This window comes from Artibeus jamaicensis, unplaced genomic scaffold (genome assembly GCF_021234435.1).
Source record: "Artibeus jamaicensis isolate MK-2021 breed Jamaican fruit bat unplaced genomic scaffold, CSHL_Jam_final contig_196, whole genome shotgun sequence".
NCBI lineage: Eukaryota > Metazoa > Chordata > Mammalia > Chiroptera > Phyllostomidae > Artibeus > Artibeus jamaicensis.
The window spans coordinates 5331443-5358509 of record NW_026521401.1 but is presented as its reverse complement, the minus strand read 5'-3'; the positions used below and the strand labels follow the sequence as shown (position 1 = coordinate 5358509).

Sequence of the window (27067 nt, the reverse complement as noted above, 5' to 3'; positions counted from 1 at the left end):
TTTAACATTTCTGATAAAACATCTAACAAGTGCTTCACTTCTAACAGGTAGTTTTATAAGTATAGGTTGAATAAATTATTTTTAACCAGCTTTATATTTCTAATAATTGCTTTTATGATTCATAAATTTTTGATATAATATTCCCCTTAAAACCATAATTGCAGAAGTCTGTACATGAAAATATTTTGTTAAAAACTGTTTTATAATGCATTTGTAGGTGAAGTCAAAGTGTTTTTTCAACTAGGACACATATTAAGTGACATTTCTTCTTTTTTTTTCAATGCACACCCAATGTCTTTTTTAAAGCATTTTTTAAATTTAATTATTGTTCAAGTACACTTTTCTGTCTTTTACTCCCATCCCAGCCCACCCCCCCAGTGCTCCCCACCTCCCTCCCATTTCCAACCCCCTTAGTTTTTGTCCATGTGTCCTTTATACTTGTTCCTGTGAATCCTTCCCCTTTTCCACTGAAATTCTCTCCACTCTCTTAATAGGTTGTTTCAACACTGTATTCTTATTTTATCATAAATGACACTCAACATTTTAAAAAATAAAACTGACAGCAGTTTGGAATATGAATTCTGACATACAAATACTACCACTATAACTGGGTTTACCAAAGAAAATAAATGTCATCAACCTCAAGCAGTTGTTAAGTAGTTATACAAGTAGTTTGAGTATCTGAAAGGTGATCATAATGGACAAATACAAAAAAATAAATTCTCCAAAACCATTTGAAAAAATAATTTTAAAGGCATATTTATGATTTTTGCCTTTATATTTCTGCATTGCCCTAAATTAACCATCTATAACTAATGGTTACTAATGTAATTGGTTAGTCCATTCCAATTTTTTTTACAGGTCCATTACATTGGTCAAGAATATACTTCTTTTATCAGTTCTAGTAGTTTTTGGTGGAATCTTTAGGGTCCTGTATAACAGAATGCAAGATAAATATCCAGAATTATGTTTTACTTTTATACACCAATAATGAGCTATCAGAAAGAGAAAATAAGAAAATAATTCCACTTACAATTACTTAAAAAAAAAAGTACCTAGAAAAAAATTTAACTGAGGATGTAAAAGACCTGTACTCAAAAAATTATAAGGCAATGAATAAAGAAATTAAAGAAGCATACAGACAGACTTCTGGCCAAGATGGAGGCATAGGTCGAAACACTGTAGCTCTTTGCACAATCAAGTTTAAAGACAACAAAGTTTTAGTAGCAAAAACGCAGCCAAAACACAGAAAATTGAACTGTACAGAAGTCCAACAACAATGAACCATTCATCCAAACCGGTAAGAGAGGCGGAGTCAGTGGCTGTGGGAGCAGGGTCAGGCAGAAAAAAGCTGCCAGACTGACCCAGGAGCAAAGGCGGCAGTTGGCAGATCCCAGGCGTGGGGTGGACACAGGCAGATCAAGTGGAGGTGCAAGGCAGCTGCCTGACTGTGGTCACACATTTGTGCGCAGATAAACCAGGTAAAGGAGCAAGCAGTGAGACAGACTGCACAGGCTAGGGCCCCAGTGACGAGAATTAAAGCCTAAAAGCACCAATTAAAAAAACTTTCAGTTTTCTCACTTTGCTGAGTGTTTTTATCATAAATGGGTGTTGCACCTACAGAACATTCAGAGACACATGAAGAGATGCTCAGTATCATTAGCTATCAGAGAGATGCAAATTAAAACCACAATGAGATACCACTTTACACCAGTCAGGATGGCTATCATAAACAAAGCAACAAACAACAAATGTTGGAGAGGTTGTGGGAAAAAGGGGTCCTTAGTTCACTGTTGGTGCAATTGCAGACTGGTACAACCATTATGGAAAACAGTATGGAATTTTCTCAGAAAAATAAAAATCGACCTGCCTTTTGACCCAGCAATTCCACTGCTGGGTTTATATCCTAAGAATCCTAAAACATCAATATCAAAGAACCTATGCACCACAATGTTCATAGCAGCACAATTTACAATAGCCAAGAGTTGGAAGCAACCTAGGTGCCCATCAGTAAATGAATGGATCCAAAAATTGTGGTACATATATACAATGGAATTCTATGCTGCAGAGAGAAAGAAGGAGCTACTACCTTTTGCAACAACATCGATGGAACTGGCAAGCATTATGCTGAGTGAAATAGGCCAGGTGCTGAAAGACAAATACCATATGATCTCACCTTTAACAGGAAGCTAAACAACAAAACAAACAAGCAAGCAGAAAAAAAAACAAAGACACTGAAATAGAGAACAAGGGGATAGTGACCAGAGGGGAGAAGGAAGGGCAGTTAAGGGGAAAAAGGGGGAGGGATTTGGAGGAACAAATAGGAAGGACACAGGGACGAGAACTAAGGGGAGTGGAAATGGGAGGGAGGTGAGGAGCAAGCGGCCGGGGAGGCTGGGATGGGAAAAATAGACAAAAAACTGTACTTGAAAAATAACTAAATAAAATTAATTATAAAAAGAAAAGAAAAGAAAAGAAAATGACAGATAAAATTTAAAGACTAATATTTTACCTTTATGATCAATAAATAATTAGTAGTCATGCCAAAATAAATAAATAATTAAATAATTAAATAATTAAAAAATGGTGTGGGGAAAATGATATGAATATATGTAAACAAATAAAAAAAGAAGAAACTTGACCACCTTCTTTACTATACACAAAGAATAAATCCAAAATGAATTAAAGAATTAAATGTTAGAATCTAAACCATAAAAATCCTAGAGGAAAATACAGGCAGTAAAATTTCAGACATTTCTTGTAGCAATATTCTGATATTATTGCTTTGGGCAAGGGAAACAAAAGAAAAAATACACAAATGGGACTACATCCAACTACAAAGTTTTTGCAGAGCAAAGGAAACCCACAACATAAAAAGACAATCCACTGAATAGAACATATTCACCAATACAACTGATAAGGGGTTAATGTCCAAAATTCATAAAGAGCTTATAAAACTCAACATCAGGAAAACAATCCAATTAGAAAATAGGCAAAGTACCTGAATAGACACTTCTCCAAAGAGGACATACAGATGGCCAATAGACCATAAGATGTTCAATGTCATTAACCATAAGAGAAATGCAAATTAAAACCACAATAAGATATTACCTCATACCGGTTAAAATAGTTATTGTCAATAAAACAAACAAGTGCTGAAGAGGATGTGGAGAGAGGGTAACCTTCGTGCACTGTCAGCAGAAGTATAGATTGGTGCAACCACTGTGAAAAGCAGTATGGAGTTACTTCTAAATTTAAAAATGGAATTGTCTTATGATCCAGCAGTTCTACTTCTGAAAATATATCCAAAGAAACCCAAAACACTAATTTGAAAGAACATATGCACTCCCTATATTCACTGAAGCATGATTTACAATAGCCAAGATTTAGAAAAAGCCCAAATGTCCACCAGTAGGTGAATGGATAAAAAAAGCTAGGGTACATACACAGTGGACTACTACTCAGCTATAAAAAAAGAAGAAAATTTTATCTTTTGCGACACCATGGATAGGCCTGAAGAACATGAGGGGGGATGCCCCCCAAAATGGAACTATCTTCTGGAGGGTGGGCCCCTTGTAATACAGGCTTCCTATGCTAGGTGAGTGTCCCAGAAACCCATCTGTATCAGTGTACCAGCTGGCACTGTTGTGATAGGCTGTGTTCAACCTCAGTGAATTTTTAAAGACTCTTTCAATGCACTTACCTATTTCGTGATGGGTGATTTATGAGAACACCTGCCCACACTGCATTGAGTGTTCAGCAGTTTTCGACCAAAAATGGCATGACCCCCATACTCCACCCTCCCTATTCACCCAATCTCACACTGAGTGACTTTGTCTTCCTGGTGAAAAAATTCCTTAAAGGGAAATGTTTTGCTGATGTGGAAGAGGTGAAACAAAAAACAGCAGAAGCATTGAAGGGCATCAAAATCAATGAGTTCAAAAACTGTTTTGAGCAGTGGAAAAAGTCTCAATAGGTGTACTACATCAAAAGGAGAGTACTTTGAAGGTGACTAAAGTTTAAATATGTAAAAATATATAATTTTTTATAAATAAATTCTCAGTTTTGGGGGTCCACACTTGTATTATGCTATAAGAAGTCAAGTCAGTCAGAGAACTAACAAACAATATAAACTAACAAACAGAAACTGACTCATACATAGAGAACAGACTGACAATTATCAGGTGATGAGGGTTTGAGGGGCTGGATGAAAAAGATGAAGAGATAAGCAATAAAAACTCATATATAAAGAAAACAATATGGTGATTACCAGAGGGAAAAAGGTGGGAGTGGGGGAGGTATCAGTAGGTAAAGTAGGGATTAATGGTGATGAAATGAGACTTGACTTGGAGTAGTAAAAACAGAATAAAATATACAGACAATATATTCTTTAACTGTATACCTGAAACCAATATAATTTTATTAACTGTCATCCCTATAAATTCAATTAAAAAAATCATTGGAACCCTAGCCAAACAACTGTGGCTCAGTTGGTTGAGCATCACCCTACAAACCAACAGGTCACCAGTTCAATTCCCAGTCAGTGCACATGCCTAGGTTGTGGGTTTGGTCCCCAGTTGGTGTATGTACAAGGGCAACCAGTCAATGTTTCTTTTTCACAGCAGTCTTTCTTTCTCCCTCCCTTCCCATCACTTTAAAAAATAAATAAATTTAAAAATAAATAAATTAGTGGGGAAAAAAAGAATACACTTCTTTTGGAAGGTCCAAGATTATGACAGAGTAGATAAAAATAACACTTACCTCCTCTCAGGAACAAACCAGAATTACAACTAAATTAAAGAATAATGAACCAGAATAACCCACTGAAGATTAGCTGAATAGAAGACTCATACCCAAGGATTTACACAAGAAGCTATATTAAGACTGGTAAGAAGGGTGGAGATGTGAAAAGGGCCAGCCTTGCACTTGTATGCAGTGGTTGAGAATTCAGAAGAATATCTCAGGTGCAAAGAATACCCCTAAGGAGTGAGGGATCTCAAGACCAGAGCACCAGAGCACCAGAGCTGGGAACTGGAGCCCACATAATGTCTGGCTGTGTAAGTCAGCAGAGATTCTGTCCACTAGGAAAAGATCAGAGTTTGCTAGAAACCCACGTGTCCTCTGAAAGGGACTGCACAAAAATCTTGTTGATGGCCACTCACTCTGGGCTCTTGCAGAGGGAAGATGGCTCAAAGCAAACTGGAGTCCTATGGGGAGATATCAGGTTATGTGGATTCACGGAGAGGGCTGAAGGAACAGCTGCCAAAGTTGCCAAGGTCCCTGTGTTGAGTTGTGCTCCCACACAACCCAGAGATGTCATGTATCCTATGTTGAACACTCTCCTCTATCAAGCATCAACCTGGAGAAATTCAGTAGTTCCTCCTCCTGACTCCCAGTCACCCAGCCCTGTCAAGCTCATGTTCAGCAGAGAAGTATGCCGGATGGGTCTAGCCTGGATCCACAGTGCAGTCTTTATTGGAGGGCTCCTGAGGAGATCTAGGTAGACTCGGGTTGTGTCAGAGATGCACAGGGTGAGGCTGAGTTGTGTAGCAATAGGGAAGGGGCCATTTCCCCCCCTCACGCCAACTAGCACCACCACTGTGATGCAGAGCCCTCCTTCCACCTGGCCAAATAATGGTCTCTTTTAGCATGATTGACTCTGTTGGCCTCACCCTGATAACTCCCTTAGATTGCACCCTTCCACAATGGTCCACAAGTGGCAGCTAGCCTTGGTATACAAAGACTTGCTGAGTGGTCTCAGACCCAGCACTGGTGCCAAATTTCAATTTTGTATCAACCTGATAAACAGCACTCACCCTACCTGATGCTCAATGAGAACTCATGCAAATCATGTGCTAACAGAGGCTCTTTCAGAGATTGGGCCTAACAAGCAGCCAGCAGTTGCAGGCATAACTCAGAGTGCCCTGGCCATTTGCTGACATGCTTCTGTGCTAGGATCTGGTGGAAGCTGACCTTGTTATGCAGTTTGGTCCCTTCCGCATGTACCCAAGCCCAGCAGACTCAGATACAAACTAGGATCTCTTTGTAGCTCAAAATAGGTAACCTAGGGTGTCAGAGACAGAATATGACATTGACCTGCACTGGATTCCGTCTCAACTCCCCCTGACCCCCAGAAGTAACGCACATGGTGGCAAGCTTCAGACCGAATCAGAGCACAGTCCAATTAGCTCCACAGAGGCATACCCAAAGGGATATCTCCTCAAGCACCAAACCCTGCTGGGGGAAATTCTGCTTCATGGAGTCTTCCCACACATAGTAGACTAAACACTGTGGTTGGGGTCAATCCTCATAGTTAGCCAGTATAAGGCTCAATCCCACTCATGGTCAACCAGAGCAATCAACACCCAACTAAAAAAAGGCTCAAACATCCCCCACAAAAAACATTCCTGAACCACCTGGATCAGTTGACAAGATAGATTGTGCCACTGAAATCCATAAGACACCTACTACATAAGGATCCCTAGGAGAAAAGGGAACCCTACTACACTACTGGTGGGAATGCAGATTGGTGCAGTCACTATAGAAAGCAGTATGGAAATAACTCAAAAAAAATAAAAATGGATCTGTCTTTTGACCCAGCCATCCCACTTCTGGGAATATATCTGTAGGAACCCAAAACACTAATTTGAAAGAACATAAGCACCCCAATGTTCATTTCAGCATTATTTACAATCACCAAGATATGGAAACAGTCCAAGTGTCCATCAACAGACATGTGGCTTAAACAACTATGAGACATGTACACAATGGAATACCACTTCACCATAAAAAAGAAGAAAATTTTACCCTTTGTAACAGCATGAATGGACTTGGAGAAGATTATGTTAAGTGAAATAAGCCAATCAGGTAAAGACAAATACCATATAATTTTACTATATGTGGAATCTAATGAACAAACTGTACTAACAAAGAAAACAGAGACAGACTCATAGAGAGCAGAATGAAAACTAAGGTAGGGAGGGGAGGTTTGGGGGTGGAGGGGTTGAGCAAAAAGGAGAAAGGATTTGTGGACATGGACAACAGTGTGGTGATTGCTGGGGGGGGTACAAAGGGACTAAATGACAATGGAAATAAATATAATTTTAAAAAAGATTTAAATGGAAAAATATATTTAACAATAAATACATAAATAAAAAGAAAACAATGGAACTGCCTTATGACCTAGCAATGCCATTCCTGGGTATATATCTGAAGAAATTCAAACACTATCAAAACAATACCTGCATCTCTATGTTCACTGTGGCATTACTCATAATATAATAGCCACAATATGGAAGCAATCCAAGTGCCCATCAACAGACAAGTGGATAAAAAATGTGGTATACATACACAATGGAGTATTACTCACCCATAAAAAATAAGGAAATCTTACCATTTGCGACAACAAGGATGAACCTAGAAGGTATTATGCTAAGTGAAACAGTCACTATATGATTTCACTTATATGTGGAATCTAAAGAGCAAAATAAACACCCAAAAAAAGGAACATAATCATAGATACCGAGAACAGAATGACAGCTGCCAGTTGAGAGCGGCTTTAAGGTACTGGATGAAAAAGGTGAAGGGATTAAGAAGTACAAATTATTGGTAATGAAAGAGTCATGAGGATGTAAAGTACATCATAGGGAATATATTGTCAAAAATATTATAATAACTACTTTTGGTGTCAGATGGGTACTGGAAATATCAGGGTAATACTTTGTGAAGTCTGAGTCTGTCTAACCACTCTGCCGTATACCTGAAACTAATACAAAATAATACTGAAATTATAATTGAAAAATATTAAAAAGAATATATTTCATTTTACATGTACTAAAATAAATTTTGTCCCACTGTATAATAGGTTTCTCTACTTTGTTTTAACATGTAGATGCATATATGGAGTCCAATGGACTTTGGTAAGAGGACCAACCTCACTTCTGTTCCACATTTTTGATGAATCGCACTGGAGACTTGGTTTACACACTATTTTATATGAGGTGCAAATTAAATTCCTTAGAATCAAGATTGATATTTTATATTCATATAACATAACTTTTTTAATCCACACTTCACATGAATTGATACTACACTATGTCATCCTACAAATTTTTTGCTTCAAGTTAAGCAGTCTGCTACCAAGCTAACAGAACTCAGTCATAACTTTCACTGCTACAATGACATCAAGAAACAAAATGAATCAGATTACAGAGTAGCCACAGAATAAATTGAACTTTTCAAGGAGTAAATCTCCTTAAAAACAATGATCCTAGAGTGGGCCAAGGAAGAAATTGCTTTGGAAAGTTTAGTAAATGCAAAATAGGCCTGGATTATGATTCCCTAATCCTGTTCTGTGAATCAAGTAACTAAGAAGAGACCAACTACTCGATTAGTGTATATATATATATTTTTTAAGATTTTATTTTTTATTTCTTTAGAGGGGAAGGGAAGGAGAGAGGGAGAGAAACATCAATGTTTGGTTGCCTTTTGTGTGTCCCCTGCTGGGAACTGGCCTGCAGGGGACTGGCCTGTAACCCAGACATGTGCCCTGACTGGGAATCGAACCACGATCGTGTGGTTCGCAGGTCCGCACTCAATCCACCGATTAGTATATTTTAAACCATGATCTCACCATCCATGAAAGTAGTAAGATAAAGATTTTAGTGAACTGGTAGTATTCAATCTTTTAAAAACTTATCATTGTAGAATTCTCATATACTCATGGCAGACTACATATTGAAGTACATTTCTATGGACGTATCTAAACAGTGCCTTTTCAGCCTGTGTTAAATTTCTGCAGACTACATGATATACTTTACTATTATCTATAGCCTTAAGTATAGTAATTTCTTTAAATGTCAGAATCAAACTCCTTTTCCCATAGGAAGATTTTCTGTATATTCAACTTTAGGTCTTACTTCCATATATTCCTATAACAACCTGTATTCTTCCCCTTCTTGTTAACACTCATCAAACTTGAAATAACTAACAACAGTTGACCTATTAATTGTGAGCTCCACTAGGGCAGAAGCCATATCTGTTTTGATCACCTCTGTATTCTCGGCACAGTGTTTGGCAAATACTGGTAAATATATATTATGAGGTATATACTGACAAAGAGTCAGAAAAAAATAACCATGACTTGATACAGTCTCTAGACTCTTTTACTATACTATAAATAAAATTAAGTACTTTTCACTTTCTACTTTTGTGATGGTAAATTCTGGATCTATAATTTTTAATGTGCAGTAAAATTCTGAGATTTGGACAGCGGAAGATAGCTAAAATTCTATACACTTATTTTTATGAAAATTCAGTTTCCTTCACATTCTTTAAAACACCAGGAACTAGTATCTTTAATTTGATTAAAAATAAAAAGAGCGCTTAGTTTGACTGAGCACTTAACAGAAGACATTAACCAAAAAACATACACCTGTGGTCATCTTTATAGTAGCTTTGAAAAATGAGTAAGTTTGCATATTTGGAAAGGCTAATTACTTAAACTTGAATCTGATTTTCAAATAGCTATAAAAATATTAAAATAAAATAGGTTATTTCCTTACCCAGGTCAGCAAATCTTCCCCAATTTGGTCAATAACAGAGGACTCATTCCTCTTTCGAACAGCTTTCATTTGCTCATTCAACCCAACTACAGGGGAAAAATAAAATGGAAAAAAATTAATCATATACTCATTTCAGGCTGAGTTACTGGTAGTACCAAGAATTTAAATCTTCTCCTTAAAATAAGTTTGGACACAATTCTTATACATCCACAAGGGAGGATCCCCCCAAAACCAGAATTATCTTCTGGAGGGTGGACCCCTTGTAAGTACAGGCTTCTCCCTCTAGGTGAGTGTTCTAGGGACCCATCTGTATCAGTGTACTAGCTGGCGTTGTTGTGAGAGGCCATGTTTGGCTTCAGTAAATTTTTTTTTGAAGACTCTTTCAATGCACTTGCTTATTTCATGATGGGTGATTTAGGAGCACACCTGCCCACACTGTGCTGAGTGTTCAGCAATTTTTGGCCAAAAACAGCAAGACCCCATGCCCCACCCTCTGTGTTTATCTGATCTCGCCCTGAACAACATTTTGGTTCCCCAGATGAAGAAAGTCCTCAAAGGGAAACATTTTGCTGATGTGGAAGAGGTTAAACAAAAAAATGATAGAATCAGTAAAAGGCATCAAAATCAACAAGTTCAAAAACTGTCCTGAGCATTGAAAAAAATGTCTCAATAGTTGTACTACTTCAAATGAAGAGTACTCTGAAGGTGACTGAAGTTTAAGCATGTAAGAATAAATAAACATTTTTATAAATAAATTCCAGGATTTTTGGGGTCTCTACTCACAGATATTTATGAGCTTTATCTGAAAAATAGGTGACAAACCATAAAACAATGTGAAACTAGCAAATTACATGCAGGATAAGCAAATCAAATATTCATTTAACTTCATGACTCCATCTATAACTGTGCTTATAAAGAACTTAAATTTAAATAGTGCAGGTGATTCTGTCTACTATTTCTTTCAAAATGTGTACGTTCACAGACAATGGATATAATCGAGCCTGAACTTATCAATGCATGCCAGTGAAACCTAAAATCATCCCCAATGAAATAAAAGGCTTCAACCTGGTGGGCAGGTATTGAAAGGTGATATAAGGGCATCCCTGAAAAAAGAAAAATGAAAAATTAAGTGTCACAGAGAAACAGTGACTTATAAAGAGAGGAACTGACAGTACTGACTAGAAAGTCTGAGATGAGTTCAACCAAGGGAAGCCAGCAAGAAAGAATTTTTTGATATTTACTCGAGTTCCGAGCAATAAATAAATACATACATACAATTCCTGAAAATGATACCATCATGGGGTTAAATACTATGTATTACTATTTTCAAAATTCATTTATACATATATATTATATGGGATATTTCTTTTTAAAAACATATACACTGTAATTGCTAGAAAATTTTTGAGGGTACTTTTGACTGCTCATGTTTTTCATCTTAAACACTGACATTAGATACTAAATCCTCTGTTAACCCTTTGTATAGAAAAGGCTGGTATGTGGTAGAGGGGGGTATATTCAAAGATGCTGTACGCATATATATAATTTCAGAAAAACGAACATGGATACACTTACAAGATTTTACTATTATGGTATCTTTATATACTCACAATCTCTTATCTATTGGAAATGTTAGGGACAAAGACCAGGGTCAATTTCTCTTACTGTGAAGTTGAAGAATATCTTCTAAGTTTGAAAAAATTTTCCGTAGCTCTGAAGGTGACAGAATTCCTTCTCTGGACACTCGCTGATAGAACAACTGATCAAGGACCTTTAGTGTTCGAACATGAGCTCTTTCAGTATAAAACAATTCTAAAGAGAAAAAAAGGTAAATATAAATATTGCCTGGCTTATAATAATTCCATGAAAAGTCTAGCACTAAACTTATACCATACATTGTTATTACAATATTATCAACTATATTCCTATATGCTTTAGCTGAAATTAACTAGCAAACAAGTTATATAATATTTATTTATAGTTTAGAAACTGTGTGGTACTCTAAAGTCAATTTCTTGATTCCATAGAACCCTCCTACATATTAGCTGTAAGAATTTAATACTGGCAAATGAAAAACATCATTCGAAACCATTTGGTAATTAAAAATTAAGTGTACTCCAAAACCTGCACTTCAAATTTAACAGTGTACTCCGAAACTCATGTGCCTTTTCATTAACACCCACCAATCACAACTATAACATTAGAAAACTGTAAGCCCAAACATCATAGAGCCTTTAAATTGAGCCCTCCTCATTAGTAACAGTACTTTTGGTTATCTAATTTGCCTAAAAACCCTCATTTCTGAGGCCAGACTTATAACTCCACTATGTCTTAATGTTATCAAGGACAAGAGGATATTTATTCAAATCATATTCTAAAGATAGTAGAGGGTACAGCATTCAAGTTGCATCTGTTACGTAAAATACTTGGATAAAGAGCATTGCATTAGGATAAAGCAAGACCTAGATTCTAGTTTTCTCCCTATCACTTATCAGCTATGATCTTTATTTGTTCAATTACCTGAGCCTTAGCACCCTCATTTATAATCTATGCATAAATTAACTTAGCCTGAAAGTAAAGTGATTGGGCAATGTTGTCTTAATAATTTTGTGAGTTATAAAGTTCAAGGATCACTTATATAGCTTAATTTCCTCTTTGTTTAAAAACAAAAGGGAAACAGAAACTGTGAAGCAAACACCACAGCTTGGAGTATTTTCTATTCTAATAAAACTCACTGTATGTAAACAACAACAACAAAAACTAATTAAACTCACCATTAATTACTTCCTGTCTTTTGATTTCACAAGGCTTTAGTCCCAATAATACTTCTCGACTAACGAGCTGTTGCCAGTTGGGTGGATCTGTCTCTAAGTCATTTTCAAACAGTTCATCTTCACTTTGACTTTCTCCAAAACCTATGTTGTCAAACCTAATGAAAAAAATGATGATGAATTCTTTCTGAGGCACCAGGCAGACAATAGGAAATAGCAATAGTCTTTACATTAATTTGTCTGATAGACTGTGTACAGTATTTCCTTAAAAAAATTTTTGGTCAATGACAGTTGACATACAGTATTATTAGTTTTAGATGTAGTAACACAGTGAATAGATGTGTTTATATAACTTATGAAATGATCACCCTGATAAGTTTAGTATAATATCTATCTTACACCATAGTTATTATAATATTGGTTATATACCCTATGCTGTATTTAGTATTTCCATGACAATATTTATAACTGTCAATTTGTACTTCTTAACCCCTTCACCTTTTTCTGCCATCACACCCATCTCACTCTCATTTGGCAACCATTGACTGTTGTCCAAATCTATGGAAGTTTTTGATTCCCCATATAGTATTTGCCTTTCTCTGTTTGACTTATTTCACTTAGCATAATACCCTCTAGATCCACAATGTTGCAAATGGCAAAATTTCATTCTTTTTATGGCTCAGTAATATTCTACCATATATATGTTTACATCTTCTCTGTCTACTGATGGTCACTTAGGTTTCTTCTATATCTTGGCTACTGTACATAATGCTGCAATGAACACAGGGGTGCCTATCTTTTCAAATTAGTGTTTTGGACTTTGCAAATAGATATCCAGAAGTGAAACTGATGAGTAATATGGTAGTTGTGTATTTAATTTTTTGAGGAACACAGTGTTTTCCACAGTGGTTAACAGTACACAAGGATTCCCTTTTTTCCACATACTCTCCAAAATGTGCTGTTTGTTATTAATGACAGCCATTTGAAGCACGTCAGGTGGTATCTCACTATAGTTTTAATTTGCATGTCCCTGACGACAGTAGATGTTACTGCATCAGTAGATACTACCCATCCGTATGTCCTCTCTGGAAAAATGTTTATTCAGCTTCTCCACACATTTTTAATCTAAATATTTAGGAGGCTTTTTTGGGTATTAAGTTGTATAATTTTTCTATATATTTGGAAATTAGCCCTTTATAGGATGTATCATTGGTGAATATTTTCTCCCATTCAGTAGGCTGTTTTGTTGATTATTCCCTTTGCTGTGCAAACTTTTTAGCTTCATGTAGTCCCATTTGCTTTTTTCTTTTGGTTCTCTTGCCTGAGGAGACATATCCAAAATCCTATTATTAAGAGTGCTGGCAAATAATTTACTACCTATGTTTTCTTCAAAAGGTTTTATGGTTTGGGATCTTACATTTAAATCTTTAATCTGTTCTGAGTTTATTCTTTTATATGGTATAAGAGAGTGATCCAGTTTCATTCTTTTGCACATATCTTTCCAGTTTTCCTAATACCTTTTATTGAATAGGCATGAGTTTATTTCTGGACTCTCTTCTGATCCATTGATCTATGTTTTTATGCCAGTACTATACTGTTTTGATTACTACAGCCCAGTAGTGTAGTTTGATACCAAGTAATATGATAACTCCAATTGTGTTCTTTTTTCTAGAGACCTCTATTCAGGGTCTTTGGTTCCATATAAATTTTAATATTATTTGTTCTAGCTTTATGAAAAATGACATTGCTATTTTGATATGATTTCCATTGCATCAACAGATTGCTTTGAGAAGTATGAACATTTTAGTGATGTTAATTCTTCCTATCTAAGAGCACATGCTATACTTTTATTTGTATGTTCTTCAATTTGTTTCCTCAATTTCTTAGGGTTTTCTGAGTATAGGTCTTTTACATCTGCAAATAATAATAGTTGTCTTTATTCCTTTCCAAACTGGATGTCTTTTAGTTATTTTTATTGTGCTTGCTGCAGCTAGCAATTCCAATACAATGTTGAGAGGCTGCATTGGTTGAGAGGCTATGAGCCCTCGTCGAAGAAGGTATACCTATTCAGATGGGATTCAGCACCTTCATCCCACTGTAAGGGACAGAGGCACCAACACTTTTGGTTATGCTGCCAGTGTGTCTTAGATGAAAAGGGAAAGGGGAATTTCTTTAAGGGCCACCTCTTACAGCCATTTGGTTTCAGTCTTCCTTCTCCTCCCTCTGCTTTTAGGTATACTAGGAAGCTAAATGGTATATGCTTTGAGGTATACTGTTAGCTAAATAACTAACAGTCAAGACTTGAATGAGTTCCGGGTTCTGGGTTTCGGCCGTCTCCAAAGATGAAAGGCATTTCCTCCCTCTGGCCCAAGTTTCCGGTGTCCCTACATGAGTGGGGGCCTAGCAGAGGTGTCTGGGGTCAATCCAGGGGCCTCATAGGGAACTCCAATCACTGCAATGTAACTTTTGGCTTATCTGGGGATGTGTGACATAAGGGTTGGTCATCCAGTACTCCGAGCCCTCCCAGCTGTTTTAGACGACTGGGAGAGAAACCGAGACATGTAAGAGAGGTAGGGATGACCAAAGAGTGACACCCTTGGGAGTGCCCCTCACAAGCAGCACACTTTGACCCATGACATTTATCTCAGTCCCCAGCTATCAGCCAGAAGAAGCTTACAGAACAAGGTAGGTAGAGACAAGGCAAAGGGACACAAAACTGTAAGTTAAAATACCCCAGCCGCAAAAAAGGGCTCAGGGCTTTCTAAGGAGCAGGATGTATATTTTCGACTGCTTTAGCAGCTTAAGGCTGAGGGATGTCAGGTTAAAGAAATTAATTTAATTAACTTATTACAGACAGTAAAGAGCTACTCTCCATGGTTCCCAGAGAAAGGCTCTTTACATTTAAAAGTATGGGAAAAAGTAAGGCAGAAACTAAAATGGCATTAGGAAAACGGGACCTTTATATGACATCAGAATTTACTAACCTGGAGCATAGTTAGAATGGCTCTTACCCCTATTCACTCTAGAAACCCTTATAAATCAAGAAAGCTTAGACATAAAAGAAGGAACCTTTCATGACTGCCGAACCTAATAATAAAAACCCGCCGCTGCAAAAGGAGGGTGATGGCTTCCTTTCCAGCCTTCCTTCGGCCCCACTATGGGGCAACTCACTGGAGGATCTACTTCCTCCCCCTCCTCCTCTATTATATTAGCCTCTGGCCTTTAGCCAGACTACTACCAACATGCAACCATGTCTTTGAGAGGCTGCAAAAGCTGGAGACTGGAAAGCTCTATCTGCTTTTCCTATTGTTACTAAATAGCATAGGCATCTAATAGCATAGATCAGAATATACTGATCACTGCTGCTGCCGAGCTGAGAATAGCAGAAGCTGAAACCCAATCCAGCTTAAAATGCTTCTTGGAACTGAGCGATAAGAATCCAGTGAAGAGCAAGAGGAAACAGACCCTCCAGCTTTCTCCCGGTGCTCCCAGGCTGCTCTCCATGCCCTGAAGATAGTTCTGGAAGCTAAAGTCTGGGGACCAGGGTCCTTCATTAATATTTAGCAAGGAGCCACAAAGGCTCACTTAGCCTTTTTTGATACACTACAAGAAGCAATACAAAGACAGTTTGAGAGTCAGGAAGTAGCTGAGACCCTTTCATTACAACTGGCTTATGAAAATGCAAATAATGATTGCAAGGCTGTACTCAATCCTCTCAAACTAACCACCAGTAATACGAGTCAATTTACCAAGGCTTGCCAAAACACTGGCATGGAACAACATGAGCCATGTTGCTAGTGGCTGCCATAAAGGGGGAAATTAAACGCTTTAATTGTGGCAGACCAGTATACACCCATCAGGTGTGCTGAAACAAACAACAGAATAACCCAAAAACCCTGCCCAGTAAAGATTGCCCATAATGTGGCAAGGGCAAACATTGGGCCAATCAATGCAGATCCAAATATGATAAAAATGGCAAACCACCTCCACCTGAAAGAAATGGGCTTGGCAGGGGTGGGGTTGCGAACTCCAGTGCCCCAAATTCCAACAGGAGTTTTCCAGGCAGCCGCAACCAATTGTTTGGGACTCAGGACAGAGTCACTGATCTCTGCGCTGCCACAAGAGGAAGCTCAAGATTGGACTTGGTCACTACCCAGGAACTCATCTTAAGTGAACAGGATAAAATCCTCATAGCTCTTACGGGGGTATGGGGATCACTACCTGAGGGCACTACTGGATTGACTTTATTAGGAAGATCTAGCATTACCACTAGATTTTAGCTGATTTTGGTCCAGCCTGGAGTATTGATTCTGATTATCAGGTAGAAATCAAAATTATGATCAGAACCTTTGGATGTTGTGTCATTCCTGCCCAAACTTATATAGCCCAACTTCTTCTTCCCTATACAGTGCCAAATACTCAGAATAGTAAGAAAGGGGAAAAAGGCCTTGGTAGTACTAATAACCAATCTGTCTTTTGGGCCGTGTCCATCAAATTAAATAAAACTTTTTTAGAAGTAACGATAAAACACAGAACCTTCATGGCCTGCTAGATATGGGAGCAGATGTCTCTCTAATTTCTAGCCAATTTTGGCTTCCAGATTGGCTGCTAGAAGAGGCCAACATATCCATAACTGGCATAAAAGGTGTTTCTCAGCCACACAGGTGCTATGGCCCTGATGGACAGGTAGGGCAAATTCAGCCCTATGTCCTTCCAGCCCCACTTAGTACTATTTGGGGACAAGACCTTCTTACTTACTCTGGGAAATGAAATCACCCTCCCACCTTTTTGCTTGGGGACACTGTTCAAATATCTCCTTTACCCCTCACATGGCTTTCAGACATGCCTGTGTGGGCTGATCAGTAGCCACTGAAAGGAGAGGTTAAAAAAAACACAACACCATGAATTAGTACAACAATAATTAGAAGCAGGACATATTGAGCCATCTAACAATCTGTGGCATACTCTGATTTTTGTAGTTCCTAAAGAACTAGGGAAATGGAGGCTTGTACATGATCTTAGAAAAATTAATGAGATACCTTAACCAATGGGCACTCTCCATCCTGGAGTCCCAAATCCAGCCTGCCTAGCTAAGGATTGGGCACTTATAGTCATTGACTTAAAAGATTCTTTTTTTTTTTACAACTCTTTGGCTGAAAAGGACAGAGAGCGATTTGCTTTCTCTGTCCCAGTTCTTAATAACTTTCAACCATTACAGAGATTCCACTGAAAAGTTTTCCCTCGAGGTGTGTTAAATAGCCCAAGTATCTGTCAATATTTCGTCTACCAAACCTTACCAACCTGTCCGGGAAAGGTTCTCTAATTCTATAATATATTGTTATATGGAGGATATTTTAATTGCTGCCCCACCTTCTGAGATACTGGCTGAGACCTACGTTTACCTAAAAGAAGCTGTCCGTATCTCATGCAGGCCTAATCATTGTCTCTGAAAAGGTCCAAAAATCTGAGCCTTAGAAATACCTGGGGCATATTCTTTTTCACTGGACAATTGAGCCTCAAACACTACAAATCAATCTACTAGAACCCCCAACCCTTAATAACCTCCAACAGCTACGGGGTATTATTAACTGGATTTGACCTAGCCTAGGAATTACCACCCATCAGCTGACTCATTTATTCAATACCTTAAAAGAAGACTCTGATCTAAATTCCCCTAGAACTTTATCCCCCCAGGCTCTGTCAGAACTAGATCTTGTCAGTCAACATATTGATAAAAGACAGTTCACAAGAGTTGACCACCAATTTCCCATGAGGCTATTCTGCTTTCCTACTTTAGGTACCCCCACAGGATTAACTGGTCAACTATTATCTCAGTTAGACATGATAGAATGGCTATTCCTCTCTCATTAACCTCAATATACTATTGCCACTTATATTACAGCTCTATGCCATCTTATTATTAAAAGATGTGAGAGAACTCAACAACATTTTGGCCATGATTCAGCTATTATTTGAGTCCCGCTTACCCAAATCTATTTACAATTGTCCAGTCAGTCTCTAGAATTTTAATGTGCTATCACAGATTTTGTTGGCAAAACAGAAATTAGCCTGCCCTTGGGTAAATTATTGCAAAATATCCCAATGCTTAGTGTTCATTTGAAAGAAAAAAATTAGTAAGACTGCTATTCCCAAAGCAAGGACTGTTTTCATTGATGGCTCAAGAAAAACAGGGAAAGCTACCATCACCTGGCAAGAAAATGGGGAAGAGAAACAATGTATTTCTTATGGTCATGTTTCCACTCAACGAGCTGAGCTCTCAGTAGCCATTATGGCTCTCCAACAGTGGCCTCATGAACCCTTGAATCTAGTTTGTGATTCTGGTTATACTGTGTATACTCTCATTCATATAGACCAGGCTCTCCTTATGGGGTTCACTGAGCCTCCTCTACTCAGTCTATTTTTAACCTTAAAAAACCTTGCTAGATAGAAGGGAACACATTATATTTGTTACACATTATACATTCCCATATAAGACTGGTCCTATGTCTGAAGGCAATGCCCAAGCTGACGCTCTAGTAAGCATAGTAGATACCTTACAAAAGGCTATCTACGCTTAAAATTTTAATCAAAATAGTCATGTACTTCACAAAGAGTTCAAACTGCCACGTTCTCAGGCCAAACAAAATTACTAAAGAATGTCCAGATTGCCAGGCTTTAGCTAAGGCATTGTCCTCTATCGGAATTTAATCCCAGAGGTTTAGAGCCACAAATGATCTGGCAAACAAATGTCACCTATTAACCCCCTTTTGGAAAGTTTAAATTTATTCATGTCTTTAGTGATACTTTCTCCGGAGCATTAATTTCTTCTGCCCTTACAGGCAAGTCAGCTAAGAACATCCAGGCCCACTGGCTCAAGGCTTTTAGCCATCTAGGCCGTTCACAACAAATTAAAACTGATTAACAGACTGGGGTATACAGCCTGATCTACTCAACATTTCCTACAAAGATAGGGAATTCAACACAAAACAGGCATCCCTTATAATCCAACAGGCCAAGTAACTGTTTAATGCACTCATCATAACTTTAAAACTCTCCTTAACAAACGAAACGGGGAACCAGGAAACCTCTCCCAGAAATCTGATAATGCTGGCCATATATACTTACAATTTTAATTGTGATAATTCTCTGAACGCACCAATTGGGAAACATTTCAATTGACAAAAGGTAGATAATAAGGGGCCCCACCCCTCAGTGTTGCACAGAGATCCCTTGGGAGAAGGTAAATGGGAAGGACCAGTTGAATTGTTGATATGGGAAAGAGGGTGTGCTTATGTCTCTGCTTCAGAAGGACCCTTGTGGCTCTCAGAGAAGAAAGTGAAGCCCTATCATGGAAGAGGCTACCCCACTCCACTGGACTCCCCAGATCGAGGAAGAAATAGTACAGAGGATGAGGATGCTGGAAGTGAAGGACCAGCGCCAACAGGATGGCTACCAACCCCACCAACAGGATAGATGACCTATACATACTGATTTACTTGGGGTAGTCTCAAATAACTGAATCAGGAGGCAGACAGCATGTTAAATCAGACAGGTGTAGAGAATACTCCCCAGACATGCTTCCTCATCTTTTTAGCCATCATCTCTTCCAATTCAGCACACAGTATACTCATTCTCTGACTTCTTCCTAGCCTGAGGAAGATTAGCCTCTTCTGAGACAGTTTATTGGGCACACATCCTTGATTCATTGATTTTTTTGTTGCATACCTGGTGGCATTCTGAGCTTACTTTACCAATGATACCGAATGGACTGGGGATGCCTGGCTTCCCCCTCGAGTACCATTAGAGCAAGGGGTTCATTGGGATTGGATGCCAGAATAAAGTATTTACCTGTCAGAACACCATTACTACTATCCCTGGAAGTTTATGAGCTTTTGCACCACTGCGTATCAGTATAATGTAAGATTACGGGGTATTGAGGGATTACGAGTTATTGTAGTCCAGGGTCTACCCTAAACCAGGCTATAGAAAAGATAGATCAGCAAGAGTGTCCTGTCCTCCCTAGCTGTTCCATGGAAAAGGGGCACTGAGACTGGGAGCTTTGTAGCAAGATGCTTCTCAGGAAAGGGGAGATCCTTGGTATTCCTCTCTGGTGGGAGGACTAGGGACCCAGGCTTCAAGCTAGATGTAATAACACCTACTTTGAGGAACAGTTTAATAATATTTGTAAGCCCCTTGCCTGGAAACGAACTGGACCAGGAGACTCACTACTAAAAGTAAGAGGGGAAAGTTTATGCCCCTGGCATAAAAACTTATGTTCAGGAGAGATGTGTTGGAACCTGACTTTTATACAAATCAACAACAAAACAAGTTTAGTTGTTATAGAACTTTTTGCCAATGATAGCCAGCCAGTTACTGTTTGCACTGCGCACTCCTGCCTTCTTTTAACTATGCCTGGGATACCTCAGCTTACCTATGATAATGCCTTTCATATATATAATTTAACCCTATCCAATGAATCTTTTTATGTTGGCTACTTAACTCATAGTAATGTCACCCAACTCAATCTGACCACTGTCTTCATAGTTTGATGACAGCCGAGCTTCGGATACCAGTCAATGCTACCTGAGGACTGGCAGGACCCTGGGGGTCTTGCTGCCCTCAACCAAGCTCTAGCAACAGTACAGGTCAAATGCTTTGTTGGTACTCTCATAGCATGCACTGTCTCTGACATTATTATGGTTGCCACTGCCGCCACAGCTATGATAGCATTAGCTGAATCAGTCCAAACGACCCATGCAGTAAACACTTTGCTCATTAACACTACTAATGATATGTTACAGAAAATGCATATTGATCAAGAAATCCTCACAGTAGAGTCTGTGAGGCAGTAGAGTCTGCAGTAATATGGCTGGGAGAATGATAGGATTCTCTTGTCACTTGTCAATAGCTCACTTGTGATCCAGGCTTCTTCTCTAAGCTATGTTATCCGCCCTGAAGTAGAACTCCAGTCAGCACTCATGGGAGGAGGTCCAAAATCACTTGCAAGGGGCCTTTTCCATAAATCTCAAGGGACAAATCAATGAACTCCAACTTGAGCTGTATCAACTCCAGGACATTAAACAGCTCACTGAACAGGTCTTTCAGACCCTACATGACAACGTACAAAGGCTCAATCTGAGGACTTGGTTTGAAGGATTAAATTTGTGTATCTGGGTCATAGGGGCTATAGGATGCCTCTTAATTGCTGTGGTCTCTTGTGCCTTGAGATGTATATACAAATTGTTTTCCAGAGATCGTATATGCAAAAAGTAAGTAGCAGGCTTCATAGGATTTACCACCATATCTGCCATAACAAATAAAAAAGAGGGAGATACTGGGGATCACTTTGTGTGGTACTAGAGACTGTAGCCCTGTGCAAGCTAGGCCTTGAAAGAGGCCTGTAAGACTTGCCCAGAAAACCAGGAATGCAGGAGGCAGGCATGACCCTATGCTAGCACCGAGGGTTCCTGTGGGAAATCAGGCCTGCAAAGTATGTTGTGCCCTTGAAGCTTGCTTTGCTTTGTATAGCCCTGTTGATATAAACCAGGTGTTTAAGTTCAAAGCATAAGGAGTAAACTCCTTATCTCATGTAACATGCCTTAATGACCACCTGGCATCAGCAATGTCTACCAAACCCTAACTTGAGGCAGATCTCTGTCTTTCTTCAAGTGTTATCTATATATAATGTTTTCCCTAAATACAGCCTTTGGAAATTGATTGATGAGCTATGCATGCATGCTGTATACCCCTACACACACTGATCCCAATAAAAGCCACTTTGGAGAAGAAGGGTTCAAGGCCTTCTCCACTAGAGGGGATCGTCACCCCCTTTTCAACCAGACAGTATCTGGGCCAATTCACTTCATCTGTGACCACGAGAACTCTGCGGGATGGGGTTCCCCTCAGATTTCTTCTAGGTTTTCCAATTTGTGGCAATAAATCTGTTTATAGTATTTCTTTATAGATCTTTGTATTTGTGATATAGGTTGTCTGTTCTTTCATTCCTGATTTTGCTTGGCCCCCCACCTCTCTTCTTTATTTTTTTCCTGTGTTGATGAGTCTGTGTGTTTATCAATTTTATTTTTTCAAAGAACTATGTGTCGTTTCATTAATGGTTTATTTTTTTAATTGAATTCTATTTCATTTACTTCAGCTCTTATCCTTATTTTGTTTTCTTCCTTCTGCTCACTTTGGGCTTTGTTTCTTCTTCTTTGTTTAGTTTCTTCAGATGTAGTTAGATTTTTTTGTTTGTTTGTTTGTTTCTTGTGGTAGGCTTGATTGCTATAAATGTCCTTCTTAGAACTGCTCTGCCAGTGCCCCACCGATTTTTGGTCATCGTGTTTTCATTTTCATTAGTTTCAAGGTACCTTTTGGTATATTCCTTGATCTTGTTGTTAATCCATTCATCGTTTAGTAGCATGTTAGCCTCTACATTTTTGTGTTTTTCAGCCTTGTTATTAATTACTAGTTTTGTACTACTGTTATCAGAGAAGATAATTGATATTACTTCCTCCATTTACTGAGACTTGTTGGGTGGCCTAACATGTAGCTTGTTCTGAAAAATGTTCCTTATGCACCTGAGAAGAATGTATATTCTGCTGCTCTGGGTTATAATGTCATGAACATATCAACCCAGATTAGACATATTTGATGTAATGTGCCATTTAAGGCTACTGATTTTCTTGTTAATTTGCTGTCTGCATTACCTATCCATTGATATCAACGGAGTGGTTAAAGTCCCCTACTATTATTGTCTTACTATCAACTTCTCTGTTTATGTCGATCACTATGTGTTTTAATTATTTAGGTACTCCTTTGTTGGATGCATAGATGTTTACAACAGTTATACTGTCTTGTTGGACTGATTCCTTTATCATTATGAAGTGCCCTCTTTGTCTCTTGTTACAGCTCTTATTTTAAATTCTATTTTCTCTAAGTATTACAGCATCAGCTTTTTTTTTTTTTTCATTTCCATTTGCAGGAAATGACTTTTTCCATTTCTTTATGATTCTCTGTGTCTTTAGATTTGACATGGGTCTGTAGGCATTATATAAACCAGTCTTATTTTTTAAATCCATTCAGCCACTCTATGTGTGTTGCTTGGAATAGTTTATACATTTAAAGTAACTATTGGGACTTCCACCAAGATGGAGGCGTAGGTGAAAACACTTGGCGCCCTCCCACAACCAAATCTAAAAACAACAAAGTTTTAACAATAATAAACGCAAACAAACCACACAGAAAATTGACAATGCGAAGTCCAAAAACAACGAACTGCTCAGCTAAACTGGTAATAGGGGTGAAGCCAGCAGCAGAGCGGGTTGGGCAAAAAATATCCCCGACTGGGGCATTGCACAGGCAGCTGAAGGCGCAGATTCCAGGTGCGGGATGGCTACGGGCAGACACAGGGAAGAGGCCCAGCCAGCTGTCTGTGGTAGGTCACGCGTTTGTGCACAGATAAACCAGTGAAGAGGCGAGCATTGAGACCGCCCAGCGCAGGGCGGAGGGCTTGCACATTTGCACTCAGATACACAAGCAAAGGCCAGCGGTGAGGTGGACTGGGCGAGCAGAGCGGACCGCCATTGCTCCCTCTCTGACCCCGACCCCACATACAGCCTCACAAACCAGGGACCTGGGTGGCCCCGTCCTGGTAAACAACTAAGGCTCCACTCCTCATATGTAACAGGCACAAACAGATAAAAATATGGCGCAAGAACAACTCAGAGCCCCAGAGCCAATAAATCTAAGAGATGAAGAAATAGCCAAACTTTCAGATGCACAGTTCAAAACACTGGTGATCAGGATCCTCACAGAACTGGTTGATTTTAGTCACAAATTAGAGGAACATATGAAGGCTAAACTAATTGAAATGAATGGTAATACAAAGGAAACCAATAGTAATGGAAAGGAAACTGGGACTCAAATCAAGGGAGTGGACCAGAAGGAGGAAAAAAATGACCAAACCGAAAAATATGAAGAAACAAGAATTCAAAAAAATGAGGAGAGGCTTAGGAACCTCCAGGACATTTTTAAACGCTCCAACATCCAAATTATAGGGGTACCAGAAGGGGAAGAGGAACAGCCACGAGTGGAAACCTTATCTGAACAAATAATAAAAGAGAACTTCCCCATTCTGGCACAGGAAATAGACTTCCAGGAAATCCAGGAAGCTCAGAGAGTCCCAAAGAAGCTGGACCCAAGAAGAAACACACCAAGGCACATCATAATTACATCAGCCAAGATTAAAATGAAGGAGAGAATCCTAGAAGCAGCAAGAGATAAGGGGACAGTCACCTACAAAGGAGTTCCCATCAGACTGTCAGCTGATTTCTCAAAAGAGACCTTACAGGCAAGAAGGGGCTGGAAAGAAGTATTCCAAGTCATGAAAACCAAAGACCTACAACCAAGATTGCTCTATCCAGCAAAGTTTTCATTTAGAATGGAAGGACAGATAAAGTGCTTCTCAGATAAAACCAAATTCAAGAAGTTCATCATCACCAAGCCCTTATTATATGAAATGTTAAAGGGACTTATGTAAGAAAAAGAAGATAAAAAAGATGAACAGTGAAAGGACAGCAAACTCACAGTTATCAATAACCACACCTAAAACAAAAGCAAATTAAGAGGACAGCTAGATCAGGAGTGAACCATAGAAATGAAGATTATGTGGAGGGTTAGCAACAGGGGAGTGGAAAATGGAGAAGGGGGGAGAAGGTACAGAAAATAAGTAGCATAGACAGTAGATAGAAAATAGATAGGGGGGAGGGTAAGAATCTAAGGAACTTGAGACACGTGTTCATGAACTAAAGGGGGGAATGGTGGGGGACGGGTGTGCAGGGTGGAGGGGAACAGAGGGAGGGGGGAAATAGAACAAATGTAATGGCATAATCAATAAAAAAATTTAAAAAATTAAAAAAATAAAATAAACTTTGTAGAAATAGTGAAAAAAATAATTATTGATAGCTATGCAGTTTTTGCCATTTTATTAATCATTTCCTATTTGTTTTTGAAGTTCCTTTCTTATTCTTTAATATGTTGATGACTTTCTACAGTGTTATATTTAGATTCCTTTCTTATTGTATATCTCTTACAGATTTTTACTATGTGGTTACCACATGCTTCATATGTACCAAGCTATGTTTATAAGTCTATTTTAAGCTGATGGTCATTTAACACATTCTAATATAACAATTTTCACTCAACCCCTCCACATGTATGTTTTTATCATTATTTTTAATACTTCATGTGTTTGTGTGTATCCCTCACTTTATTGTTGTAATTACACATGATCTTCCTACTGTTGCATTTTATACTTTGTACTAACTTTATAGTTTGATTCTCTGCTTTTACTAAGTGTGTGCCTAAATCCCTTGAACATTTCTTATACTACTGGTTTATTAGTGATGAAGTCTTTTATCTTCTACTTGTCTGGAAAGCTCTTTATCTCTCCTTTGAATCTAAATAATAGCCTTGCTAGGTAGAACAATGTTCATTGTGGGTCTTTGCTTTTCATCACTTTGAACATTTCATGACAACCCTATCTGGCCTGCAAAGTTTTGTTGAGAAGTTACCTGACAGTCTTAATGGGAGCACCCTTGGACATAATTAACTACTCTTCTCTGTCTGTGTTTAAGATCCTCTCTGTCTTTTGCCTTTGGTATTTTAATTATAATGTGTCTTGCTTGGTGTGGGCCTCTTTGGGTTCATCATGTTTTGGCTTTTTCTGTGTTTCATGGACTGACATGTCTATTTCCTTCACCAGGCTAGGGAAGTTTTCAGTTGTTATTTCTTCAAATAGGTTTTAAGTCCTCTGTTCTACCTCTTCTCCTTTGACATGTATATGATACAAATGTTGGTACAATGGTGGTTGTCCCAGAGGTCCCATAAACTACCATTATTTTTCATGGTTTTTTTTTTCCTTTTTATTATTCTAATGGATATTCTCTGCTTTTTCTTCTAGGTCAAAGATTTGATGCTCTTCTTCATCTAATCTGCTACTGATTCCCCTAGTGTTTTCTTCATTTCTGTTATTATACTCTACACATACAACTGCTTCTTCTTTAAGTTCTGCATCTTCTTATTTATATATTCTATTTCTTTGTTTAAGTTCTGAGTCTAGCTATTCTTCCCCTCAGGTTGCTGAACATCCATATAACCAGAGTTCTGAACCAGAGTTCTACCTAGTAGGTTGCTTGTCTTCATTTTATTTAGTTCTTTTTTCTGGTTTTTGTTCTGTCCTTTCTTTTGAAACATGTTTCTTTGTCTCCACATTTTGGCTGACTCCAGTATTTGTGTCTATGTATTAGGTAGATCTGCTATGTTTCCCATTCTTGGCAGAGTGGCCTTATGTAGTAGGCATCCTATAAGGCACACTGGCACAGTCCCCCTGGTCACTTGAGCTGAGCTCTCGCAGTATCTCCTGTGTGGTTTGTGTGTGCCCTCCTGTTAGAGTTGCATCTTTTTTTTTTAAACTTTTTTATTGATTATGCCATTACATTTGTTCTATTCCCCCCTCCATTCCCCTCCACCCTGCATACCGCGCCCCCACCATTTCCCCCTTTAGTTCATGAACATGTGTCTCAAGTTCCTTAGATTCTGTATTTGCCCTACTATTCTTACCCTTCCCCCTATCTATTTTCTATCTACTGTCTATGCTACTTATTTTCTGTACCTTCTCCCCCCTTCTCCTCCTCCCATTCCCCTGTTGCTAACCCTCCATGTGATCTTCATTTC

General features: G+C 38.5%; 1 protein-coding gene across 6 annotated transcripts in view; it reads right to left on the bottom strand.

The window, feature by feature from the left end:
- ARHGEF12 (Rho guanine nucleotide exchange factor 12) overlaps nucleotides 1-27067 on the bottom strand; it is a 247618-nt gene that overhangs the window by 35280 nt on the left and 185271 nt on the right. For all 6 annotated transcript variants that reach the window (XM_037153636.2, XM_053672626.1, XM_037153638.2 and 3 more), the window contains 3 exons: nucleotides 12338-12492; nucleotides 11229-11375; nucleotides 9564-9649 (listed from right to left, as the gene is read on the bottom strand). In XM_037153636.2, coding sequence (XP_037009531.2) covers nucleotides 9564-9649; nucleotides 11229-11375; nucleotides 12338-12492 — 388 coding nt within the window. The remainder of the gene's footprint in view (nucleotides 1-9563; nucleotides 9650-11228; nucleotides 11376-12337; nucleotides 12493-27067) is intronic.